This window comes from Panthera tigris, chromosome B2 (genome assembly GCF_018350195.1).
Source record: "Panthera tigris isolate Pti1 chromosome B2, P.tigris_Pti1_mat1.1, whole genome shotgun sequence".
NCBI classification, from domain to species: Eukaryota; Metazoa; Chordata; class Mammalia; order Carnivora; family Felidae; genus Panthera; species Panthera tigris.
Genome location: NC_056664.1, coordinates 53,650,628 through 53,673,357, shown reverse-complemented (window position 1 = coordinate 53,673,357; position 22,730 = coordinate 53,650,628). Strand labels below are relative to the sequence as shown.

Genomic DNA, 22,730 nt, shown 5'->3' with positions numbered 1-22,730 from the left:
TGCAAGTGGGGAGAGGGGCAAAGGGAGAGAGTGAGAGAGATTTTTAAGCAGGTTCCACACCCAGCGTGGAGCCTGTCGCAGGGTTCAATCTGAAGACTGTGAGATCATGACCTGAGCCAAAAGCAAGTCAGACTTTTAACCGACTGAGCCACCCAGGTGCCCCATGATTTTTTTTTTAAATACACTATTTTTTGGAGCAGTTCAGGTTTACAGAAAAATTGATTGGAAAATACAGAGTTTCCTTATGCCCCTTTATACACACCTTTCCCAATTAGTAATATCTTGAATTAGTGTGATTCTGTTGTTATAATTGATGAGCCAGTAATTGATAATGTTAACTGACTAATGTTCATAGTTGGCATTAGAGTTCACACTTTGTGAAAAATGCCTTTTGCGTTATAGTTTATGTCTTCTGATGTTCTTTCCAGGGTTGCAAAACTCCGCGATGAAATTATGGCCTTAAGGAATGAATGTTCCTCGGTGTACAGCAAAGGGCGCATGCTGACGACGGAACAGACAAAACTCATGATATCAGGAATTACTCAAAGTTTAAACTCAGGATTTGCACAGACCTTAAACCCCAGTCTGAACTCAGGGCTGACCCAGGGTTTAACGCCTTCCCTGACCCCTTCTAGTGTGACATCAGGCCTGTCATCAGGTCTGACTTCCCGTCTGACTCCATCTGTCACGCCAGCTTATACACCTGGTTTCCCATCAGGAGGATTAGTTCCAAGTTTCAGTTCAGGAGTAGAGGCCAATTCACTACAAACTCTGAAACTGATGCAGATCCGAAAGCCCCTTCTGAAGTCTTCTTTGCTGGATCAGAATTTAACAGAAGAGGAAATCAACATGAAATTTGTTCAAGATCTTTTGAATTGGGTTGATGAGATGCAGGTAAAAAAATGTTTACTTTACCTGAAAGTTTTAGTCTTTAGTCTTTATTGCTATTAGTTTCTTTTTTTAAATCTAGTATCTTTCTGTTTAAAGGTGCAGCTGGACCGCACTGAATGGGGATCAGATTTGCCAAGTGTTGAAAGCCATTTAGAGAATCATAAAAACGTTCACCGAGCTATTGAAGAATTTGAATCTAGCCTTAAAGAAGCTAAAATCAGTGAGGTATATGAATTTAAAATGTGTATATATTTCATTTTAGTTAGCTATTGTCTTGCTCTTTTTTTTTTTTATAAAGAGCCTATAACAAAATAATAGATACAGTGAGTATGAGTCAGAATTCCTTAGGATCCCTAAGCTTGATGTCTTTTTATCCCATGTTATAGATCCAAATGACGGCACCTCTTAAACTAACTTATGCAGAAAAGTTACACCGATTAGAGAGTCAGTATGCAAAACTCCTGGTAAGTTGTGTTTTTTTGTTTTGTTTTGTTTTGTTTTTACTTTCTGTTTCCCTTATCTCTATTTGGCAAAGACATGATTCTTAACAATGATTTTTCTTGCGAAGAATACATCCAGGAATCAGGAACGGCACCTTGATACACTCCATAATTTTGTAACTCGTGCAACTAATGAACTTATTTGGTTGAATGAAAAAGAAGAGGAGGAAGTTGCCTATGACTGGAGTGAAAGAAATAACAACATAGCTCGGAAAAAAGATTACCATGCTGTGAGTATGGCCTTTGTCATTGAATGCCAAGGTTGTATATCAGGTGTAGATCTTTTTCTAACCTCACTTCTTCATTCTTTGTTAAATTAGGAATTAATGAGAGAACTTGATCAAAAGGAAGAAAATATTAAATCCGTTCAGGAGATAGCAGAGCAGCTACTTTCGGAAAATCACCCAGCCAGACTGACAATTGAGGTAAGTCAGGAAGCGTAACGGTCATGGTCGAATATTGACATTTGATAGTCACTCTTTAGATTCTTTTATTGCTGATAAATTCAGAAATACAAACTATCAAACTTTTAATACAACGTGACTTAAAAATAATGTTTCTGACAAATCATAGTGCTTCTTGCCTTTAGCTCTCTTGCTTTTTCTGTGTTACTCACCTGTCCCTTAGAATAAAGGTACCTTTGTCAACTCCCATGGCTAAAGGGATGTATTATAGTAAATATGAAGGCTCTTTTTTTTTTTTTAATTTTTTTTTTTACATTTATTTATTTTTGAGAAACAGAGGGAGACAAAGCGTGAGTGGGGGAGGGGCAGAGAGAGAGGGAGACACAGAATCCGAAGCAGGCTCCAGGCTCCGAGCTGTCAGCACAGAGCCCGACGCGGGGGTCGAACCCACAAACTGTGAGATCATGACCTGAGCCGAAGTCGGACGCTCAACCGACTGAGCCACCCAGGTGCCCCTGAAGGCTCTTTTTTTATTCCTCCCTGATACTGTGGTATTGTGCAAGCCATGTAACCAGACTTAGCCTCCTATCCAAAATGGGGGCGAGCCTCTAACCCATAGCATTGTAGTAAGATGAGGCAAATAACGTACTCTTACTACTTAGTACAGCTCTGGTTACATATGTTCCCAGGAAGTATTTACAATTATTATTTAACTTAATAATTTTATTCACAATCTAGTTTTGTGAGGTATATTGGAACAACAGTCTGTCAAAGCCACATGGCATAGTGCACACATTTCACATCCAGAAATGGAGAAGTGGTGTGGGATTTATCAGGTTTCCTGTGCGATAGTGGTAGTGTGTTTACTTTTTAGTCCTAATATGTACTAGTTAGAGTTAGTGACTTTCTAAAAGTAAAGGGGTGTTATATAAGAGAGACATGCATCAAACATGGACAAATGCGGTATATTGCCAGAGGGAAAAGATGGAGCTGTGCTTAAAATGTGACATGCTTGAAACTCTCACAGGTGAGGAGAGGAATCTGATAGTCTTTGTTCACTGAAATTGCCACAAAAGATTAGTGAAATTTTAGGCCTCAATAGGAAGTTTTGGGAATGTTACATTTGACCTGCTTCATAGAAAAATGGAGTCTTAGGGCACCTGGGTGGCTCAGTCAGTTAAGCGTCTGACTTCGGCTCAGGTCATGATCTCACAGTTTGTGGGTTCGAGCTCCGCGTTGGGCTCTATGCTGACAGCTCAGAGCCTGCTTCAAATTCTGTGCTTCCCTCTGTCTCTCTCCTGTTTCCCCGTTTGTGCTCTCTTTCTCTCAAAAATAAATAAATAAACAAACATTAAAAACAAAAAAAATTAGAGTCTTGCATGCAGATGAAATGCCAATTAAAGAGCCAGTTAAAGAGCTAGAAGAGGAGTGGGGGGCACTAGGGAAAGCACTTTAGAATAACGAAGGATTTGGATATACTTTTGTATGATACTAAACTAAAAATAGAGTATTCTTCAAGGTAGAGATGAAACTGTTAGGAAATATGATTACAGGCTAAGAATTTTAATGGGATTGGATAATGTGAATGTGAACCTGATTACTTTTATGTAGAAATGCTAATCTAATTAAAAATTTCTTGAGGGATAAAATTAAGCTTGAGTCATCTTTATGATTCTTTTGGCCTATCCAATGTCTTGTGGGCACATGGGTAGTATTTAGTTAATTATCAACACTTCTTCATATGTTATGTGAAAAAATAAACTAATAATCTAACAACTCACAATGATATGTCTTTTATAGCCAATTTGCTCAAAGTAGCTTAATTTGAGGGTGCAGGTAATATGACTGTGATATGTTGCCAGATTTCCATTCCTACACTGTATATTCCATTCAGAAAGCCTGCCTGAGCATAGCTCAGCAGAAATAACTTTTTCCAGAAGGGGAAGCGTGACAGACTTAAGAGTCATTGAAGTATCTAGATCGCCCTCTTCTGGAAGTCAGTGAATTGCATCTTAAATATGAAAGGGTGTTTTATGTTTTCTTTATGAAGTAGGTGTTCTGTTACCTTCTTGCTCTCACAAGAGATTCACTTTATATTAAAAATTCAAGTGAAAATATTTGTAATACTAGTACTATAATAATTATAGTTCCAGAATTACAGAAATAAAGGATTGCCCTCTCTCTTCTTCACCTTCCCAAACCTCTCTGGCAAAAACAAATATGTAAGTCACCCCCCTGACCCCAAGAACTGCTGGCCTAGTTTTAGAAACAAAAACAAGTGAAAACTACAGAACCATCTATTTTTATGTGCATTTTTAAATATTTATTTTAGATTTAATTTAAATTTAGATTTAGATTTTTAGGACTGGCTTTGTGCAAGTGAGAGCTCTTGTATTAGAGGGACATTTCACTACCCTAATTTTCAGGTCTTGCTCTGTTAAAATGATCTCATCACCTATTTCGATAGCAGAGTTTCTAATCCTTTAAAAGCTTTGTCGTATGTATATGTCATTCCTCTTCAGCCAGTTACAATGGCTGTGATTTTTATCTTCAAGGCCTATCGAGCGGCAATGCAGACACAATGGAGCTGGGTCTTACAGCTGTGCCAGTGTGTGGAGCAGCATGTCAAGGAAAACACCGCGTATTTCGAGGTATATGAATGGGATCACAGTGTGATTTGGGCCGATTTACAGAAAGCATCTCCCTGTTTATTAAGGACATGTATGTAATGTGCAGGGGAAAGAAACTGAAATATTTTCTTTGTAGGATATATGGGAAAAATGTCCTATAGGATAGACTGAAGCATTGTATTAAGGAGGAAATCCTTTAAAAGCCTTTTAAAATGTCAGAAAATCTTTATTTTATAAAAGCCTTTTACAAGGAAATATTTCATTGTAAAGAGTCATTACAAAGAGTTCTTTTTTTTTTATTCTTCAGGAATTTTAAAATATTGGAATTTCACTCCTATTCATAAATTATTTGGACCCTCAAGTAAAACAAAGCTTTAGCCAGAATAAATATAGGGCCAAAGCACAATACAGATATAAGCTTTAGACACTTAGCATTTACTGACAATCATCCAAATTCAACAGTGGTTGTTTGGGTAAAGGAGGAATGTGACTATTAAGTTGTCTTGTGATTTTATTCTCTTCGCACTCATGAGGGGTCCACGGGGCTCTGGTACTTGGACTTGACAACTCTGTGCTTGACTGGCATTGAATAAACTTGAGCTGCCGGTTTTCATCTTTTTATAGTTTTTCAATGATGCCAAAGAAGCTACTGATTACTTGAAGAATCTCAAGGACGCCATTCAGCGGAAGTACAGCTGTGACAGATCAAGCAGCATTCACAAACTGGAAGACCTGGTTCAGGAGTCAATGGTACCAGTGCAAGAACCTGTGCATTTCATCAGTCATGTGAATCAGGAGTAGATTAGTATTTCATCATATTGTTATGTGTGCAGAACTTTATATTTTATTGGTACTGTTGGTATTTCATTTGATCAGGCATTTAAACATTCAGTTTTATTGTGTTTTGGTAACAATTACAACAAAAGTGTTTTTTATGTGATTGCCTTCATATTTTAAATACATGTTTTGATAGTGGTGTGTGTGGGTGTGTGTGTGTGTGTTTAGTCATGCACTTCACAAATAACTGTAAGCACTTTGTATATGGTAGACACCATTTTAAGTACTGGAGATAGAGCAGTGAAGAAAAGAGACAAGAATCCCCACACTCCTGGTGCTTCTGTGCGAGACGGGGAGCAGGCAGTAAACATGATAAATGAGTAAAATATAGGAAGCATAGTGGTAAATGCTAAAGAGGAAAAAAAAACATCTCATAAAGACAAGGGAAGAGAGATGCCAGAGGGGGTGGGGAGGGCTTGAATGTTTAAACCAGGTGGTCAGGGACTTTTGTGATGAAATTTTGTTTGTGTAAAGCCCTAAAAGAAGAGAGAGTACTAATCTTTTATTTTTCAATATCTGTCTTATGTATTATTTAGGAAGAGAAAGAAGAACTTTTACAGTATAAAAGCACAGTAGCAAGCCTGATGGGGAGAGCAAAAACAATAATTCAGCTGAAGCCGAGGAATCCTGACTGTCCACTCAAAACTTCTATTCCAATCAAAGCTATTTGTGACTACAGACAAATTGAGGTATTGTAGAAGTAGACCAATTTCTGGCATTATTCTTGTATTTCTTAATTTATTTTAAAGTTTATTTATTTGAGAGAGAGAGAGGGTGAGCAGGGGAGGGGCAGAGGGGAATACCAAGGAGGCTCCGTGCTGTCAGTACAGAGTGCAACTTGGGGCTTGAACCCATGGACCGTGAGATTGTGACCTGAGCTGAAATCAGGAGTCAGATGCTTAACCATCTGAGCCACCCAGGCTCCCCTATTCTTAATATTTTAAAAATGAGGTCAGATTGCTTGTTCTCATGGTAGAGTTTTCTACCTCAAAAAACAAACAAACAAAAAATCCCAAGATTGGGTATGATAAAGGATTAGTTGATAGTGACCTTATTGCGTTCTTTTCTTCATTTAAAACCAGATAACCATTTACAAAGATGATGAATGTGTTTTGGCCAACAATTCTCACCGTGCGAAATGGAAGGTCATCAGCCCCACTGGGAATGAGGCTATGGTCCCGTCTGTGTGCTTCACAGTCCCTCCACCAAACAAAGAAGCAGTTGACTTTGCAAACCGGTGTGTATGTGTTCACTAAACACATAGAACTGGGTTTGGAGGCTCTCTGAAGGTTGAAGAAACAATCAATACTTTGTCAAGGCCCATAGGATCAGAAGGATCTAGAACTAGTAAACACGGGATAGTTCACAAACAGAAAAATTGTAGCATGTTTTCAGAGGGAGTGAAAAGAATTAAGTGTTTGTTTGTTTTTCATATTTTTCAGAATTGAGCAACAGTATCAGAATGTCCTGACTCTTTGGCATGAGTCTCACATAAACATGAAGAGTGTAGTGTCCTGGCATTATCTCATCAATGAAATTGATAGAATTCGAGCTAGCAATGTGGCTTCAGTAAGTATAAATCTACACATCAGCCTGATCTGTCCAAAAATGTGGGGCACATTAGCATGAGGGGTGGAATTTTGTTTTTGTTACAGGATAGGATGGAGCCCAGCAGATCCATGCTAATATTCATCCATTTAATGATTATTTGTTACATACCTTCTGTATACAGGCACTTTGTAAGAATTGGGGAAATCTGGAGATCACATTTCATTCAGTGCTTAATACATTTTGATGAGACAGGGTATAGTGTTTGAACTTATGGGATAAGTTGATTTCATTTTTTGATGTTTTATAATCTTGTTTTTCCTCATCTTTTAAAACTCAAAAATGTTAATTAAGAATAACATTAATTTCAAATGGTTCTTCTGTTTATGGCTATCAATATGAACTGATGTATACCAGGAGACCCTAACTTAAGAACTGTCCCGTTTAAATTTAGCTCTTAGTACCATAATCACTTGATTACATGGATCATTGGTCTTCCTTAGATAAAGACAATGTTACCTGGTGAACATCAACAAGTTCTGAGTAACCTGCAGTCTCGTTTTGAAGACTTTCTGGAAGATAGCCAGGAATCCCAAATATTTTCAGGCTCAGATATAACGCAACTGGAAAAGGAGGTTAATGTATGTAAGCAGTATTATCAAGAACTTCTTAAATCAGCAGAAAGAGGTAAAGCATGGGAATCTTTATCTTTTTTTCCCTCCATAGGTGTTTAGATCAGGCTATTTTCTGCTGTCAGTGGGAATCTTGATCTTAGGAGTGTTATATTACCCAACCTATGATAGTTAGGCACAGTGCTACCTATCAGACATAGAAATTAAAAGTATGTTTGTGGTAGGAAGATACAAGAGACGTTCATTTGTTTCTAAATGATCAACTAATTAAAAAATGCCCACCAAATAATATGACAAATGGTGAATTCTTAACACATCTGCTTTTCAGCATTTCCTTTCTTTTTTTTTTTAATTTTTAAAATTTTTATTTATTTTTGAGAGAGACAGAGACAGAGCACAAGCAGGGGAGGGGCAGAGAGAGAGGGAGACACAGAATCCAAAGCAGGCTCCAGACTCTGAGCTGTCAGCACAGAGCCCAACGTGGCGGTTGAACCCACAAGCCGTGAGATCATGACCTGAACCAACGTCAGGCACTTAACACACTGAGCCACCCAGGCACCCTCCAGTATTGTCACTATTTTGTAATGCAATGTTCCGAATGATCTTTTAGTTTCAGTAATTTTTCTATGTACCGAGTCTGGATTTTTTTTTTTTTTTTAAACTTTATCTTTTGGAGCAGTTTTAGATTCATAGTAAAATTGAGAGGAAGGTACAGAGAGTTCCCATAATCCAAACTGGATTTTATACAGGGGTTAGAGGAAAAGGTTGTGTCTAGTTAACTTTTGTTAAATATGTATTTTATTCTGAAATCTTTTGATATTACCTAGAGACAAAAGAATTTATTAGTAATCTATTAAAAATTTTTTTAAAACATTAACAAATTCTTTACCTACCTTTCATTTTTAAGGGTTTTTAATTTAAAACATTAATCTGCAGTTAATATAATTCATATTTTTGTGATCATAAAACAGCATAATACATTTACTTTCCTTGGACATCATATCAGAAATTGGCGGGGCACCTGGGTGGCTCGTTCATTTAAGCATCTGACTTTGACTCAGATCATGATCTCACAGTTCTTGGGTTTGAGCCCTGCATCAGCTCCGTGCTGACAGCTCGGAGCCTGGAGCCTGCTTCAGATTCTGTGTCTCCCTCTCTCTCTGTCCCTTCCCCACTTGTGTACTCTCACTCTCTCTTTCAAAAGTAAATAAAACATTAAAAAATAAATCAGAAATTGGCACTTTTGGGGGAAATATTAACTGTTCATAAACTGTGATGTCCACTATTTCAAGATTTATATCTTTAGGGTGGGATTTTGGTGAATGCCTGGTAACAGTAGTTCGACCAGCCTTGTGCCAGTAGTAGTAACACTGCCACATTAGGATACGAACAGCAGCATCCAGAAGACGGAAAACAAGGTGTTTTCTAAACATTACATTTACGTTCACAGAGGAGCAAGAGGAATCTGTGTATAACCTGTACATCTCTGAAGTTCGAAACATTAGACTTCGGTTAGAGAGTTGCGAAGATCGGTTGATTAGACAGATCCGCACTCCACTGGAAAGAGATGATTTGCATGAAAGTGTGTTCAGAATCACTGAGCAGGAGGTGAGATTCGTAAATGTGTTGGGACAGAATTAACTTAAGGTAAATTACTGTCTCGGTGACCTTCATTGTCAAACTCCGGTGACTTCATATGCTCAGCTTTGCCCACTGGTCACGTTGTGAGATCTCATTATGTGTTTATTTCTTATTGTGAAGCAGGATTCTGTAATTCAGTTCTATATTTGACTCCAGTAAATGTAGAAATGTGTACCCTCTTACTGGACTTGTCATAGTGAAAGTCATCATATGTTTATTGACCACCTGCTGAATGCAGAAGCACGGAGTTAGATATTTGTGCCCAAGGAGATGGGCAGTAAGGGAATTACTGATTATGAGACTTGAATGCTGTGGCTTACTTTCCATGATAAAGAAAAAGTAAAGAATATGTAGCTTTTTAAGTCAGTGATTATAATGTAAATTGTGTGTTTTTAAACTGTTTTAGGAAAGATGCCCCATCTGGAGTGATAGCCCAATACCTATGTTTATTCTCTGTTTTATAGAAACTAAAGAAAGAGCTGGAGCGACTTAAAGATGATTTGGGAACAATCACAAATAAATGTGAAGAATTTTTCAGTCAAGCAGCAACCTCTGCATCAGTGCCCACCTTACGGTCTGAGCTCGGTGTGGTCATTCAGAACATGAACCAAGTCTATTCTATGTCTTCCACTTACATAGATAAGTATGTAATCTCTGTCTTTTTATTTATTTTTATTTTTTTATAGTTTATTTTGAGAGAGAGAGTGTGAGTGGGGGAGGGGCAGGGAGAGAGGGGGAGAGAGAGAATCCCAAGCAGGCTCCATGCTGCCAGCACAGAGCCCAGTGTTGGGCTCAAATCCACAAAACCGTGAGGTCATGACCTGAGAAGAAACCAAGAGTCGGATACCCAACCTACTGAGCCACCCAGGCACCCCTGTAACCACTGTCTTAATATAAATTTGCTTCATGGGGTGCCTGGGTGGCTCAGTCATTTGAGTGACCAACTTTGGCTCAGGTCATGATCTCATGGTTTGTGAGTTCGAGCTACACGTTGGGCTCTGTGCTGACAGCTCAGAGCCTGAAGCCTGTTTCGGATTCTGTGTCTCCCTCTCTCTCTGCCTCTCCCCGACTCATGCTCTGTCTCTCTCTGTCTCAGAAATAAATAAACATTAAAAAAATTTTTTTAAAAATTTGCTTCATACAACTGTCCTATATACACATGCTGTTCATTTAAAACATTCATCTTTATGAAAGTAAATACTCCCTTTTTTGTTTTAATAACAAATATACTAAATATTTCCATGGATTTATTATGCTTCATATTGAAAGGAAATGTGCCTCAGATTAGAGCATATGTGGACAGGTGTTCCCACATTTTGCCCATAGTTTTAATCCCACATCTGTTGGAGCCCATAGTATTTTTTCCTCTAGAGCTTGGTCTAAATAAGGTTTGAAAGAAGACCACCTTATGTTGCAATCTCTTGCAAAAAAGCATTTGCAGGGCAGGGCATGAGAGCACATGCCCTCCATTAAGAAGAGAGTTAGTTGAATGTTGATCTCGTAGTAAATGTCTCAGTGCTGCAAGATGAAGAACAGCTGTATCGTGCATCATTATGGTGCATCAGGACTGTGTTATTGGAAAATAAACATTTACTAATAGGAAGCTGTTGTTGCATTCTCTTTTTTAGACTGAAAACTGTTAATTTGGTGTTGAAAAACACTCAAGCAGCAGAAGCCCTTGTAAAACTCTATGAAACTAAACTGTGTGAAGAGGAAGCAGTTATAGCTGACAAGAATAACATTGAGAATCTAATAAGTACCTTAAAGGTATGTGTCTCACTTCTGGCTCTTTTGTAAGGTCATACTTTATTTCTCCAGCACCTGGATCTTCAAACATTAAGTAAATAACTTAATTTGAATTTCATTTCATATCTCTCTATAGCCATACCTTAGCATAAATGAGTCATTTTTAGTTTGTGGATAGTTTTTCTCGTTTGAAATTTGCATCTTTTTGATAATAGCTTTTTATAATCAATTCATGTGAGCAAAAGGAGTTGAAGCTAAAAATTATGTTATTTTTAGTAGATTCTCTTGCTGAAAGAGGCAGTTAAGACATTAAGGATGTAAGTAGAGGAGTTAATTCAAGAAGGGAAGTAGACAGGTAATTGTACTCGTCTGTATTGATATTTCTATGTATAAATCATGAGTATAAAATTATTGCGAAGGAGTGAAAAATGGTCTCTTTGATTTTTAATGCAAGTATTCACTTTTAACCAATGAGATTAGTAGATACTTAAGAAATAGTCTTGCTTAATTTTGTTTTATTGATATGCAAATTATTTTAGGCTGAACTTTATAAAATTGCCTTTTTTAAAGATCAAAGTGCAGTCAGATATTGATAATTTCATGTGGTTCAAACTAATATATTATTTTTGTTTATGAAAGATAGTCTTTCCTTTATTTTATTTTATATCAGTCATTTGTACATAAATTGTAAAATTAGGTAAAGAGTGTTTGCCTAGTGAGTGGTTGACACATTTTTATAACTTTCACCCATTAATGTATTTTAGCAATGGAGGTCTGAAGTAGATGAAAAGAGAGAGGTATTCCATGCATTAGAGGATGAGTTGCAGAAAGCTAAAGCCATCAGTGATGAAATGTTTAAAACCTATAAAGAACGGGACCTTGATTTTGACTGGCACAAAGAAAAAGCAGACCAATTAGTTGAAAGGTGGCAAAATATTCACGTTCAGATTGACAACAGGTTAGTATCCTCTTGTGTTCAGTTTCAGCACAGATGTAATGTTTATCCTTGTGTTCTAGTAAAATCTAAAGTTACTAGGTTTTTTAAAACTTCATATATAGTTAATTTCACAGAGTTACTTTCCATATATAGTTAATTTGATTAATTGCAAGGGCTCTATCTAATTATATTTCTTTTTGTTTTGGTGGAGTTTAGCAAGACAGTTAACTTCAAAATAAATGTTTTTCAACTCTTTTAATTAAAAAATGTTTTCAGTGTTTATTTTGAGAGAGAGAGTGTGAGAGAAGGAGAGTGGGGGAGTGGCAGAGAGTGGGAGAGAGAGAGAGAAAGAGAGAGAGAGAATCCTAATCAAGCTCCATACTGGCAGCAGAGAGACCGATGTGGGGCTCAAACTCATGAACCCTGAGATTATGACCTGAGCCCAAATCAGGAATTGGATGCTTAACCATCTGAGCCACCCAGGAGCCCCTTAACTCTATTTTGTTAAAACTGCTGATGTATTCTGGCATTTGTATAGTAAATCTACTTGTCTTTTCTGAAGGCAAAAAATAAGTTATATGAGTCATTACCAATGTACAATATTCAAATAACCAAGACTTAGTAAGAACATGGATCATGTGTTTGAGAGGGCTGTATGAATCAATCTGTACTACACCTAAGAAGTGTAAAGCGATTGTAATGACCTGATGTTCATTTTAATTTAGGTTACAAGAAAGTTGAAATCATTCACCCAGTGACTGAAGTAAAAAAGTGAAAGCAAATGGGATGGTTTTAGGGCTCATCTTAAAGGAAATCAAGTCCTGTCCTTTATCATTCATTGTAATGTTTATATTAATGCCAATAAAGTGCTTTTATAATACAGGGCCATTCTTGAGAAGTAAAATTATGTCCAAATATATGTCATCTAATTTCTGTAAAATATGTGTTATGTAGTAAATGTTTAATGTAGTAGTCTTAAAATCATAGAAACTGAGGTTTGTTTGTTTTTTTCTCACACTTCCTAGAAAGCACTCTCTGAGTCCATGTTGAACCATCCATTGAAATACTTTGTCATTATTTCAAAAGAGAACTGCCATTGGATGCAAGCTTTGGGTATTTAAGATATGCCAATTGATAATAATTATGGTTAAGTTTCCAGTTTTCTTGATTTTTAGCTTTAGTCTGTTGGGCTTGAACCTAGAAAAATCAGAACTACTAAGTTGTACAACCCCAGGACAAAATGTTTATATTCAACCTAAGCCAGTATGGAGTGAGTCCCTTGGAGATAGGCCTTGAATTTTTTACACTTATCCCTATTGTACCTAGTGCGTTGTGTGTCTCACTATACCTTGCACTCTCTTAAGGGATACTGTTGGAAACTATGAGTATCTTGTTTTTATTCTCTTAGGTTACGGGACTTAGAAGGCATTGGCAAATCACTGAAGTACTATAGAGATACTTATCACCCTTTAGATGATTGGATCCAGCAAGTTGAAACTACCCAGAGAAAAATTCAGGAAAATCAGCCTGAAAATAGTAAAACTCTAGCCACACAGTTGAATCAACAGAAGGTATGTAAAAACAGTTTCTTATACTAAGGTTGTGCCTGCATTTGGTGAGTCATGACCCTTATCTTCCTTTACCTTATTAAAAGAAAAAGCCAGCAACTATCTGGAGGAAGGTAAGGAGTAAATCATAAACATTAAAATCCTATAGTCCCAACTTACATCCATCACGTACTTTGATTTCTTGGAAGTCGTTTTTGAAAATATAAGGCATTAGAAAATAGCATGTTGGGACAATGTTCAAATTTAATCATTTACTCATAAGTATGGTCATTTAATCATTAGTATGGAAATCTCTTTGGCACTTTGGTGGCCACAATAGTTTTGCAGTATCTTAAATAAATAAAAATGGCTAGTGTCTGTAGAAAATTAAACAGCCACGTTTGACAGAGAATTGAATTCTTTGAGATTTCTGTTCCATCTTGAGGGGACAGTAGTGTCCAGTTCCACTTTGATCAGGAATGGGGGGGGGGGGGCAAGGCCTTCAAGTCCACTTTTGGATAATTCCTGGGGAGTGTAGTAATTTTTGCTTTGGAAGCCCCCTGAGGCTGGGTCACTTATGTGGCTTAATCTAGAAGTTTGTAATTTGCCTCACTACATATTAAGTACAAAGGACTAAGGAGCTTTATTATTAAAGGGTGTGGTTATTTCTTAGTTCCTGAGCATTTTAGTAGTTAAATAGCATAGAGTTCCTTGTTCTCTTTCTTCTAAACTGTATGTGTTTGTAGATGCTGGTGTCCGAAATAGAAATGAAACAGAGCAAAATGGATGAGTGTCAAAAATATGCAGAACAGTACTCAACTACAGTGAAGGTAAGAAAATTCAGTTACTTGTGTCAAGTTCAATGTTCAGGTATGTGATTCAACAAAATACTGAAGAAAAAAAAAGCCTCTGCAAATAATTTCACTGTGTTAAAAAGTAAAAACAGAGAATCTTCATTTGAACCCTGTGACACTTACCTAATAATTCTTTGTGACACGTGAGGCACATGTCAGCCTCGGGCTCATTCATTTTCTCCCAATCACACACGACACCCCAGAATAAATGCATAGCTCTGAATTTTTTTTTTTTTTTTTTTTTTATCATTTTGTGCATGTTTGTGTATGTTCTGTCTCTCTCTTTCTCTCTCTCTGTCTGTCTCTCTTCTTTACTATTGCTAGAATATTCCCTGGAAGAGCTTGACTTTCTTAGGAGACAGTTCCCATGTGTTTGAAGCTGTTGACAATGCCTGGGCTTTAGCCATCAGACCTACTCTTCCATTGCCCAGCCAGAGGAAAGGAAGGCTGAATATAACTAGCATATTGTAACTAAATGTTCCCATGAACTTCTAAAGAGACCTAGGAAACTTTTCTGATCACCCTAAATATTTCTTATTTTTATTACCACCTTGGAAATATTCCAGGATTAGATAGATTCCTAAAAGTGTAGTTTTGCAGTAATTTCATAATGTTGCTCAGTGAAACTAGGTTCCATTTCTCTGTATCGAGTCACCAAGTCACTGTAGAATGAAGTGTCAATGCTTTGCTTTAAATAATTTAGTCTTATTGACTCCATTATACAGGACTATGAATTACAAACAATGACCTACCGGGCCATGGTAGATTCACAACAAAAATCTCCAGTGAAACGCCGAAGAATGCAGAGCTCAGCAGATCTTATTATTCAAGAGGTAGTAAAAGCATGAAAGAAGGGAGGGGACATAAAAGAGAGAAACACTACTGAAAGAATTATAATTATCTATTTGTATTGTAGTAGAATATATATAATAGGAAATGTACCATTTTAACCATTTTTAAGTGTGCAGTTCAGTGGCACTCAGTATATTCACAGTGTTTTGCAAACATGACCACTGCCCGTTTCCAGAACTTTTTTCCTTGTCCCAAAAAAGAAACTCTCTACCTAAAACAATACATTTTATTAAGGGTTCTAGAAAATCCTTTGAAAAGCTTTATTCCAATATTAAGTATTAATTACAGAGAATTATAAATGTACTTCATCATTACATTTAGAGGAGAATTGTCATGTAGTATGGTTTGCACAGCAGTAAGAAGCTCATTCCTGCCTACTTACCACTATTGGGCAGTTGTGTATTTTACTGTCACAAAGCCTAGTTAATGTTATAATTATTAATCAACATTCAGTAAACTCACTTAGAGCCACTGGAGATTGTGTTTTTATTATTTATTTCATTATTTGCAGTTCATGGACCTAAGGACCCGATATACTGCTCTGGTCACCCTCATGACACAATATATTAAATTTGCTGGTGATTCATTAAAGAGGCTGGAAGAGGAGGAGGTAACCATTAACTATGAACAGCTAACTAAAAGGAACTATAATATTTTTGGGAAAACAAAAAAAAACTGTACATGGTTGAGAAGTAATTATTTAATTAGAAAATCACAATGAGAAAGAGTAGAGGCCTAGGATTTTTTGGTTTGTTTCTAAGATTCTCTCAAATAGGGAAGACATTGTTGATCTTCATTCTAAGATGCTAATATTATTAGAGTCATGGCTCTATTTAAATTATGGAATGTTGGTAGTTTGGCAGAATTTTTTTCATTTTTTCTCACATTTGAGAAGTATACTTCTTTGAAGTATAGTTACTACGGTTAAAATGTCTACAGAAATACTACTTAAACACATTTCTCTTAAGCATTTTAAAGTGATTTACATCTTAAGGATTTAAAACATAAAATCAATCAATTTAGAAGAAACAGGTTTTTGCAAAAAATGATACTACTTTTTAAGAATTGTGGAGGTTTTTATTTTGATTTTTCCTAAAGATCTATGGTGAATGGTAAAAAGACTATTTAAGTACCATTCTAATTTGGAGGATTTCTGTGTTTTTATTCTACATTCACAAAATATATTCAGAAGTAGAGCAAGCAGTTGATGAAAATACATTGTCATAAAAGGTTGTTGTATCTAATTTTGAAGGGATAATGCTATGCTTTATTATCTTAATATGTTTTCTATGCCTAACCTCAGAACAGACAAACATAGTAGACAGAATGCTAAAGTAAATAAATTGCGAGGCATTAGCTGTTTTAAATTAGGCTGTTGATAATTCTGAAGATGATTATACTTAGTGTTAACACTTCTTATAATGAGAGAATGTAAATGGTAGTGAATGTCGAATAGATGTTACTTTATTTTCTACTATTTTAGTCTGTTCAGAGTTAACAGTTTTCTGCAACTAATTCACTAACGTAGCTAATTGCAAGTCTTTATAACTAGATTTCTTTGCACTTAGAAAGGAGAACCAGAATATTTGTGACCAAATAATCAGTATACATCTCTCATCAGTGAAAGAACATCTATAATTTTTTTTTACCTTTTTAGTTTTTGAGAGATATGATTCCACTTAAAATGATATGTAGATCTTTTAGATTGCATATTTAGTAGTTAAATATAAGTCCTTTTCCTTTCTTAATAGTGTATATGTGATTTGCACATACATGAGCCACTTAGTTTATCTGATGAGGTATAATACTAGAAGTTGATAGAACCAAAAAATATTTCAGAAAGCCTGAGATAATATACAAATTAGGCTTGTCATCTTTTGAAATGTAAAAGATTCATATTGGATTGAAAGTCAAAACAGTAGAGTTTATGGAGGACCATGCAGGGACTGTAACTCAAAATAGATAGAACACATTCCTGATTAAAAATTCACCAGTAAAGGATCATGTTAATGGAGCATCTTATAAAAGATACATAGTTCGGTTTTCAGACCCAGGGAACAGTCTGCAAAGACTTACATTGGATGTCTTGGTCTGATAGCAGAATTTTTTAAATAATAAACATAAAATCAAAGAGGGATACAAGTTAATTTCAAAAGATGAAACCCAACTAAAGAAATGTTAGTGGAGTATAATGGGTATTAGATGGATAAAGAGATTTTCTAATCTGTGTTGAGAGAAAAACATATCAAGCATTAATTGATGGGATTAAAGGACAGCATGTCCTTTCTGACTTTTCATTTTTCTAACCTCAGAACATGACAGAAGAAAAAAACAGCTCAAAACCTCTTAGCAACAGCTAAGTTTTAAAAGATTTTGATAAGGAATTGAGATGAAAAAAAAAACAAAAACAGAAATTACCTCAAAAAAAAAATACTGAAAATTTGATATTTAAGCAGATAGCATGATTCAGTGTCACCAGTTGATCCTGATAACAAAATAAAATAGAGCACTAATTTTTGCATGTTGTGATGAGATTTGTTTTTATATTCATATTCTTATTAGGAGAAACCATATTTAGGTTAGCAGGAAACAACTGATATTCTTGTCAAAATTATTGGGGATCAAAAATTAGAAGAAGTGGATTAGGATGTGTGGTCTATGATGTAAATTAAATTCTTAAAATTCACCAAAGCCTCTCAAAGAAAAAAAAATCTACCTAGAATAATTTTTCTACTCCTGTTTAAATTGTTTCTAATTATGATAATTTTGAGTTAGTGATATGAAACTAATAGTCTTATGGTATTAATAAAGAGAAATTAAATTGGAATTATATACTAGCCCTGATCATGTAGTCCTGTAGTCAATGCAGAATGTATTCCTCCTAGCTGAGACTGATTCTTCTATCATTTGAAAAATAATTTTTTTTTATTCTATACATTGGAGCTGACTCCCTAATTATATTTTTAAAAGCATTTGTATTTAACAAATATCTTTATATTTATGGAGTATCTAAAGGTACTTGTCAAGGTGGATTCATATGAGACATGTCATTAACAACAGCAACAAAATCTGTGAGTATATGAAGCACATCTTTTCTAAAGGGACTATAGCTGCCTTTGCATTAGCAACTCTGATTATTATAATTGTCATAATATGGCAAGTATAAACAAATAAGGAATTTGGCTTGAGAAATTACAAGTTTTTATATAATTTTCCTCCTTCCCCATGTTAGGTATTATTTCTTGTTTTGAGTCTTTAAAGTAGTACCAAACTCCATATTTCGTTTCTTTAACCATAAAACAGAGAGATGTAAATATCATTTTAAATTTCCATTGGGTGGCATATTGAAAACTAAATTTTTAATTGTCATTCCGTTCCTTTATGTTCTTAGCTTGTAGGACTAAGTTGTGAGTGAAAGCTGAAAGGGCTCCGTTGTGAGTCTTACTTCCCACTTTGTCACTCACCTGTTGTGAGGGTTTTCAAAAGTATTTGACCTCCCTGCACCTCAGTGTCTTCATCTGTAAAAGGTTGGGGTCATGCTGTATGTTTTGTGAGGTCCCTCCTTTCTTGCAGTAAAATCTTGAGCCTACCTAATTTTTAAAATGAAATTGTTCTTGAGAGACAAGAAAAGATTCTTTGGATTAGCAAACCTGACATGAAGGATTTTTTTTTCGCTTTTCCCATTGCCAGCTTTCTGAAGCTTCCTCTCTGGAAGGTGGTGGTGGTGGTGGTGGTGCTTGTTCTGCGATTTGTTTCCCTTGTTTTTATAAGTACTTTTATGAGCATCGCTTCAGGTTTTTGTGGATAAATTTGAATAGAACACTTTGACACTTTTAAACATCTCTTGTAGATTAAAAAGTGTAAGGAGACTTCTGAACATGGGGCATATTCAGATCTGCTTCAGCGTCAAAAGGCAACAATGATTGAGAATAGCAAACTTACGGGAAAGATAAGTGAATTGGAGAGAATGGTAGCTGAACTAAAGAAGCAGAAGTCTCGAGCAGAGGAAGAACTTCCAAAGGTCAAGGAGGCTGCAGAAAATGAATTGAGAAAGCAGCAGAGAAACGTGGAAGACATTGCTCTGCAGAAAATCAGGGCCGAGAGTGAGGCCAAGCAGTACCGCAGGGAGCTGGAGACCATTGTGAGGGAGAAGGAGGCTGCAGAACGGGAGCTGGAGCGGGTGCGAAGGCTCACCCTGGAGGCCGAGGCCAAGAGGGCAGCAGTGGAAGAAAACCTCCTGAACTTCCGGAACCAGTTAGAGGAGAACACCTTCACCAGGAGGACCCTGGAAGATCATCTTAAAAGAAAAGATTCGAGTCTTAATGACCTGGAACAACAAAAAAATAAATTGATGGAAGAATTGAGAAGAAAGAGAGACAACGAGGAGGAACTCTTGAAGCTGATAAAGCAGATGGAAAAAGACCTAACATTTCAAAAACAGATAGCAGAGGAACAGTTGAAAGAAAAGCAGAAAATTGAACGGGAAGCAAGAAGAAGAATAACTGAAATGCAGTATTCGTGTAGAGAAAACACGTCGCCTGCCTGTGTGGTCGCCCAGGCTACGTCATACAGGGGAACAGCAGACAAACAGAAAACAGAAGAACTCAAACAGCAGGTAGATGAGCTAACTGTCGCCAATAGAAAGGCCGAAAAAGACATGAGAGAGCTGAAGTACGAACTCAGTGCCCTTCAGCTTGAAAAAACTTCATCTGAGGAAAAGGCTCGTTTGCTAAAAGAAAAACTGGATGAAACAAATAATACGCTGAAGTGCCTGAAGTTAGAGTTGGAAAGGAAGGATCAGGTGGAGGAAGGGTATTCTCAACAGCTCAGAGAACTTAGTAGGCAGTTGAACCAAACCACAGACAAAGCTGAAGAAGTTTTGCAGGAAGCTAATGATCTTAAGAAAATAAAGCACAATTATGAACTGGAATTAGAATGTCTTCAACAGGAAAAAGGGAAGCTGCAAAGAGAAGTAGACAGGATCACTAGGACCCGTGCTGTGGCGGAGAGAGATATTCAGCATTTAAATTCACAAGTGAATTCTCTTCAGGCTGAGAAGGAATCCTCTAATGAAAGAGTACGATTCTGCCAGAGAAAGTCGGATCATCTAAAAGAACAGTTTGAGAAAAGCCATGCACAGTTGCTCCAAAACATTAAAGCTGAGAAAGAAAATAATGATAAGATCCAGAAGCTTAATGAAGAATTGAAGAAAAGTAATGAGTGTGCAGAAACGCTAAAACAAAAGGTCGATGAGCTCACGAGGCAGAATAATGAAACCAAGTTAATGATGCAGAGAATTCAGGCCGAATCGGCGAATGTGGTTTTAGAGAAACAGGCTATCCAGCAAAGATGTGAGGCCCTGAAAATTCAGGCAGATGGTTTTAGAGATCAGCTACGCAACACAAACGAACACTTGCATAAGCAGACAAAAACAGAACAGGATTTCCATAGAAAAATTAAATGCCTCGAAGAAGACCTGGCCAAAAGTCAAAATTTAGTCAGTGAATTTAAGCAAAAGTGTGACCAGCAGAACATTATCATCCAGAATACTGAGAAGGAGGTTAGAAACCTGAGTGCAGAGCTGACCGCTTCCAAAGAGGAGAAGCGACGAGGGGAGCAGAAGGTACAGCTGCAGCAGGCTCAGGTGCAGGAGTTAAATAACAGGTTGAAACAGGTACAAGACGAGCTGCACTTAAAGACCATAGAGGAGCAGATGACCCACAGAAAGATGCTTCTGTTTCAGGAGGAATCTGACAAGTTCAAACGCTCAGCAGAGGAGTTTCGGAAAAAGATGGAAAAGTTAATGGACTCCAAAGTTATCACTGAAAAGGATATCTCAGGCATCCAGCTTGACTTTGTGTCTCTCCAGCAAGAAAACTGCAGGGCTCAAGAGAACGCCAAGCTGTGTGAGACAAGTATTAGAGAACTTGAAAGACAGCTTCAGCAGTATCGTGAGCAAATGCAACGAGGGCAGAATGTGGAAGCAAATCATTACCAAAAGTGCCGGAAACTTGAAGATGAGCTGGTAGCCCAGAAACGTGAAGTTGAACGCCTGACGCAAAAGATGGATCAGCAGATAAAGGAACACGAGCATCAGTTAGTTTTGCTCCAGTGTGAAATCCAAAAAAAGAACCCAGCCAAAGACTGTACCTTCAAACCGGATTTTGAGATGGCAGTAAAGGAGCATCAGCACACCGGAGAACTGTCCTGTAGGAACACGGGGCAGCTTCGCCCAGCGACCAGATCTCCATTGCTGAGAAGGACGCGAGAGTCACAGCAGTCAGAGGAAAAATGGCAACATCGGGTTGTTGACCAGATACCAAAGGAAGTCCAATTCTGGCCATCAGGGGCACCGCTTGAGAAAGAGAAAAGCCAGCAGTGTTACTCTGAGTATTTTTCGCAGACAAGCACTGAATTACAGATAACTTTCGATGAGGCAAACCCTATTACAAAACTGTCAGAAATCGAGAAGATAAGAGATGAAGCTCTGTACAATTCCAGGCCACCGGTTAGGTATCAGGATGACAAATGTGCAATGGACCTGGCGAAGCTTTTGGCCCCCTTAGAGGTATACTCTGGATTCTGAGACCTTATCAACTACCTCATGTCAAGTTTCCTCTTGTGTTTTCTTTCTCTGCTACACTAAATTTTTTAATAACATTGAGCAAGATTGGCCCTTTGTAGTTCTGGCAGAAACTAATGCTATCATTTTCTAGTGATTGACTTGAATCTTTACTACAAATTACCATTCTTTAGTTTTTAAATGTTTGAGATCAAATACACAGATGTAATAGTTATACTGTGACATCTATGGTATTATATTCTGATGGACATTTTTTTCTTGAATGTTTATTTTGAGAAAGAGAGCAAGTGCACACATGCGTGAGCAGGGGAGGGGCAGAGAGAGAGGGAGAGAGAGAGAATTTCAATCAGGCTTCATGCTATCAGCACAGAGTCGGCCCCAGGGCTCAGCCTCTGGAACCATGGGGTCATGACCTGAGCTGAAACCAAGAGTCGGAAGACTGAGCCACCCAGGCACCCCTGAAGAATGTTTTTTTGTTTGTTTTAAAAGCTAGGAAAACCAAGAAGTTCACTTTAATTTCTAACAGTTTCTGGGGACACATTTCATCTTTTTTAAACATTTCATTTTTTTAAGATTTTATTTTTAAGTAATCTCTATACCCAATGTGGGGCTCGAACTTAAAACCCCAAGATCAAGAGTCACACACTCTACTGACTGAGCCAGCCAGGTGTCCCTAAACATACCATTTTAACACCTTTATTGTCATCCAGGTAAACCTCACACTCTCAAAATAATATTACTTGTCCCTGAACCCTCTTTGTTTTGAAAATTTTCTTCTCTTTACTTATTTTTGTTATTGTAGGAAGTATATTTGGATTAAGGATGGGTAAAGTGACGTCACGTTCTTTAGATGGCCTTTAACGTCTCATGAATTCCTATTACAGATAGCTAAGAGCAAGCAGTATGATATGCACACAGAAGTCACCACATTAAAACAAGAAAAGAACCCAGGTCCCAGTGCTGAAGAATGGACGCTGGAAGGGTGCAGAGCATCCGGTGGACTCCAGAGAGAGTTTATTAAGAAAGGCTCAGAACGAGAGACCTTCCAGAATTTGGATGGCGATCACGTGTGTTCAGTTAGGGACGATGAATTTAAATTCCAAGGTCTCCGGCACACTGTGACCGCCA

General features: G+C 37.1%; 1 protein-coding gene across 4 annotated transcripts in view; it reads left to right on the top strand.

Annotated features, from left to right (window-relative positions):
* DST (dystonin) overlaps positions 1–22,730 on the top strand; it is a 491,592-nt gene that overhangs the window by 320,045 nt on the left and 148,817 nt on the right. For all 4 annotated transcript variants that reach the window (XM_042986591.1, XM_042986590.1, XM_042986592.1 and 1 more), the window contains 19 exons: positions 429–894; positions 988–1,116; positions 1,278–1,355; positions 1,460–1,621; positions 1,712–1,816; positions 4,351–4,446; positions 5,050–5,175; positions 5,799–5,951; positions 6,345–6,499; positions 6,705–6,831; positions 7,314–7,497; positions 8,893–9,050; positions 9,548–9,726; positions 10,712–10,850; positions 11,594–11,787; positions 13,175–13,337; positions 14,060–14,143; positions 14,893–15,000; positions 15,531–15,629. In XM_042986591.1, the coding sequence (XP_042842525.1) occupies positions 429–894; positions 988–1,116; positions 1,278–1,355; positions 1,460–1,621; positions 1,712–1,816; positions 4,351–4,446; positions 5,050–5,175; positions 5,799–5,951; positions 6,345–6,499; positions 6,705–6,831; positions 7,314–7,497; positions 8,893–9,050; positions 9,548–9,726; positions 10,712–10,850; positions 11,594–11,787; positions 13,175–13,337; positions 14,060–14,143; positions 14,893–15,000; positions 15,531–15,629 (2,905 nt within the window). The remainder of the gene's footprint in view (positions 1–428; positions 895–987; positions 1,117–1,277; positions 1,356–1,459; positions 1,622–1,711; positions 1,817–4,350; positions 4,447–5,049; positions 5,176–5,798; positions 5,952–6,344; positions 6,500–6,704; positions 6,832–7,313; positions 7,498–8,892; positions 9,051–9,547; positions 9,727–10,711; positions 10,851–11,593; positions 11,788–13,174; positions 13,338–14,059; positions 14,144–14,892; positions 15,001–15,530; positions 15,630–22,730) is intronic.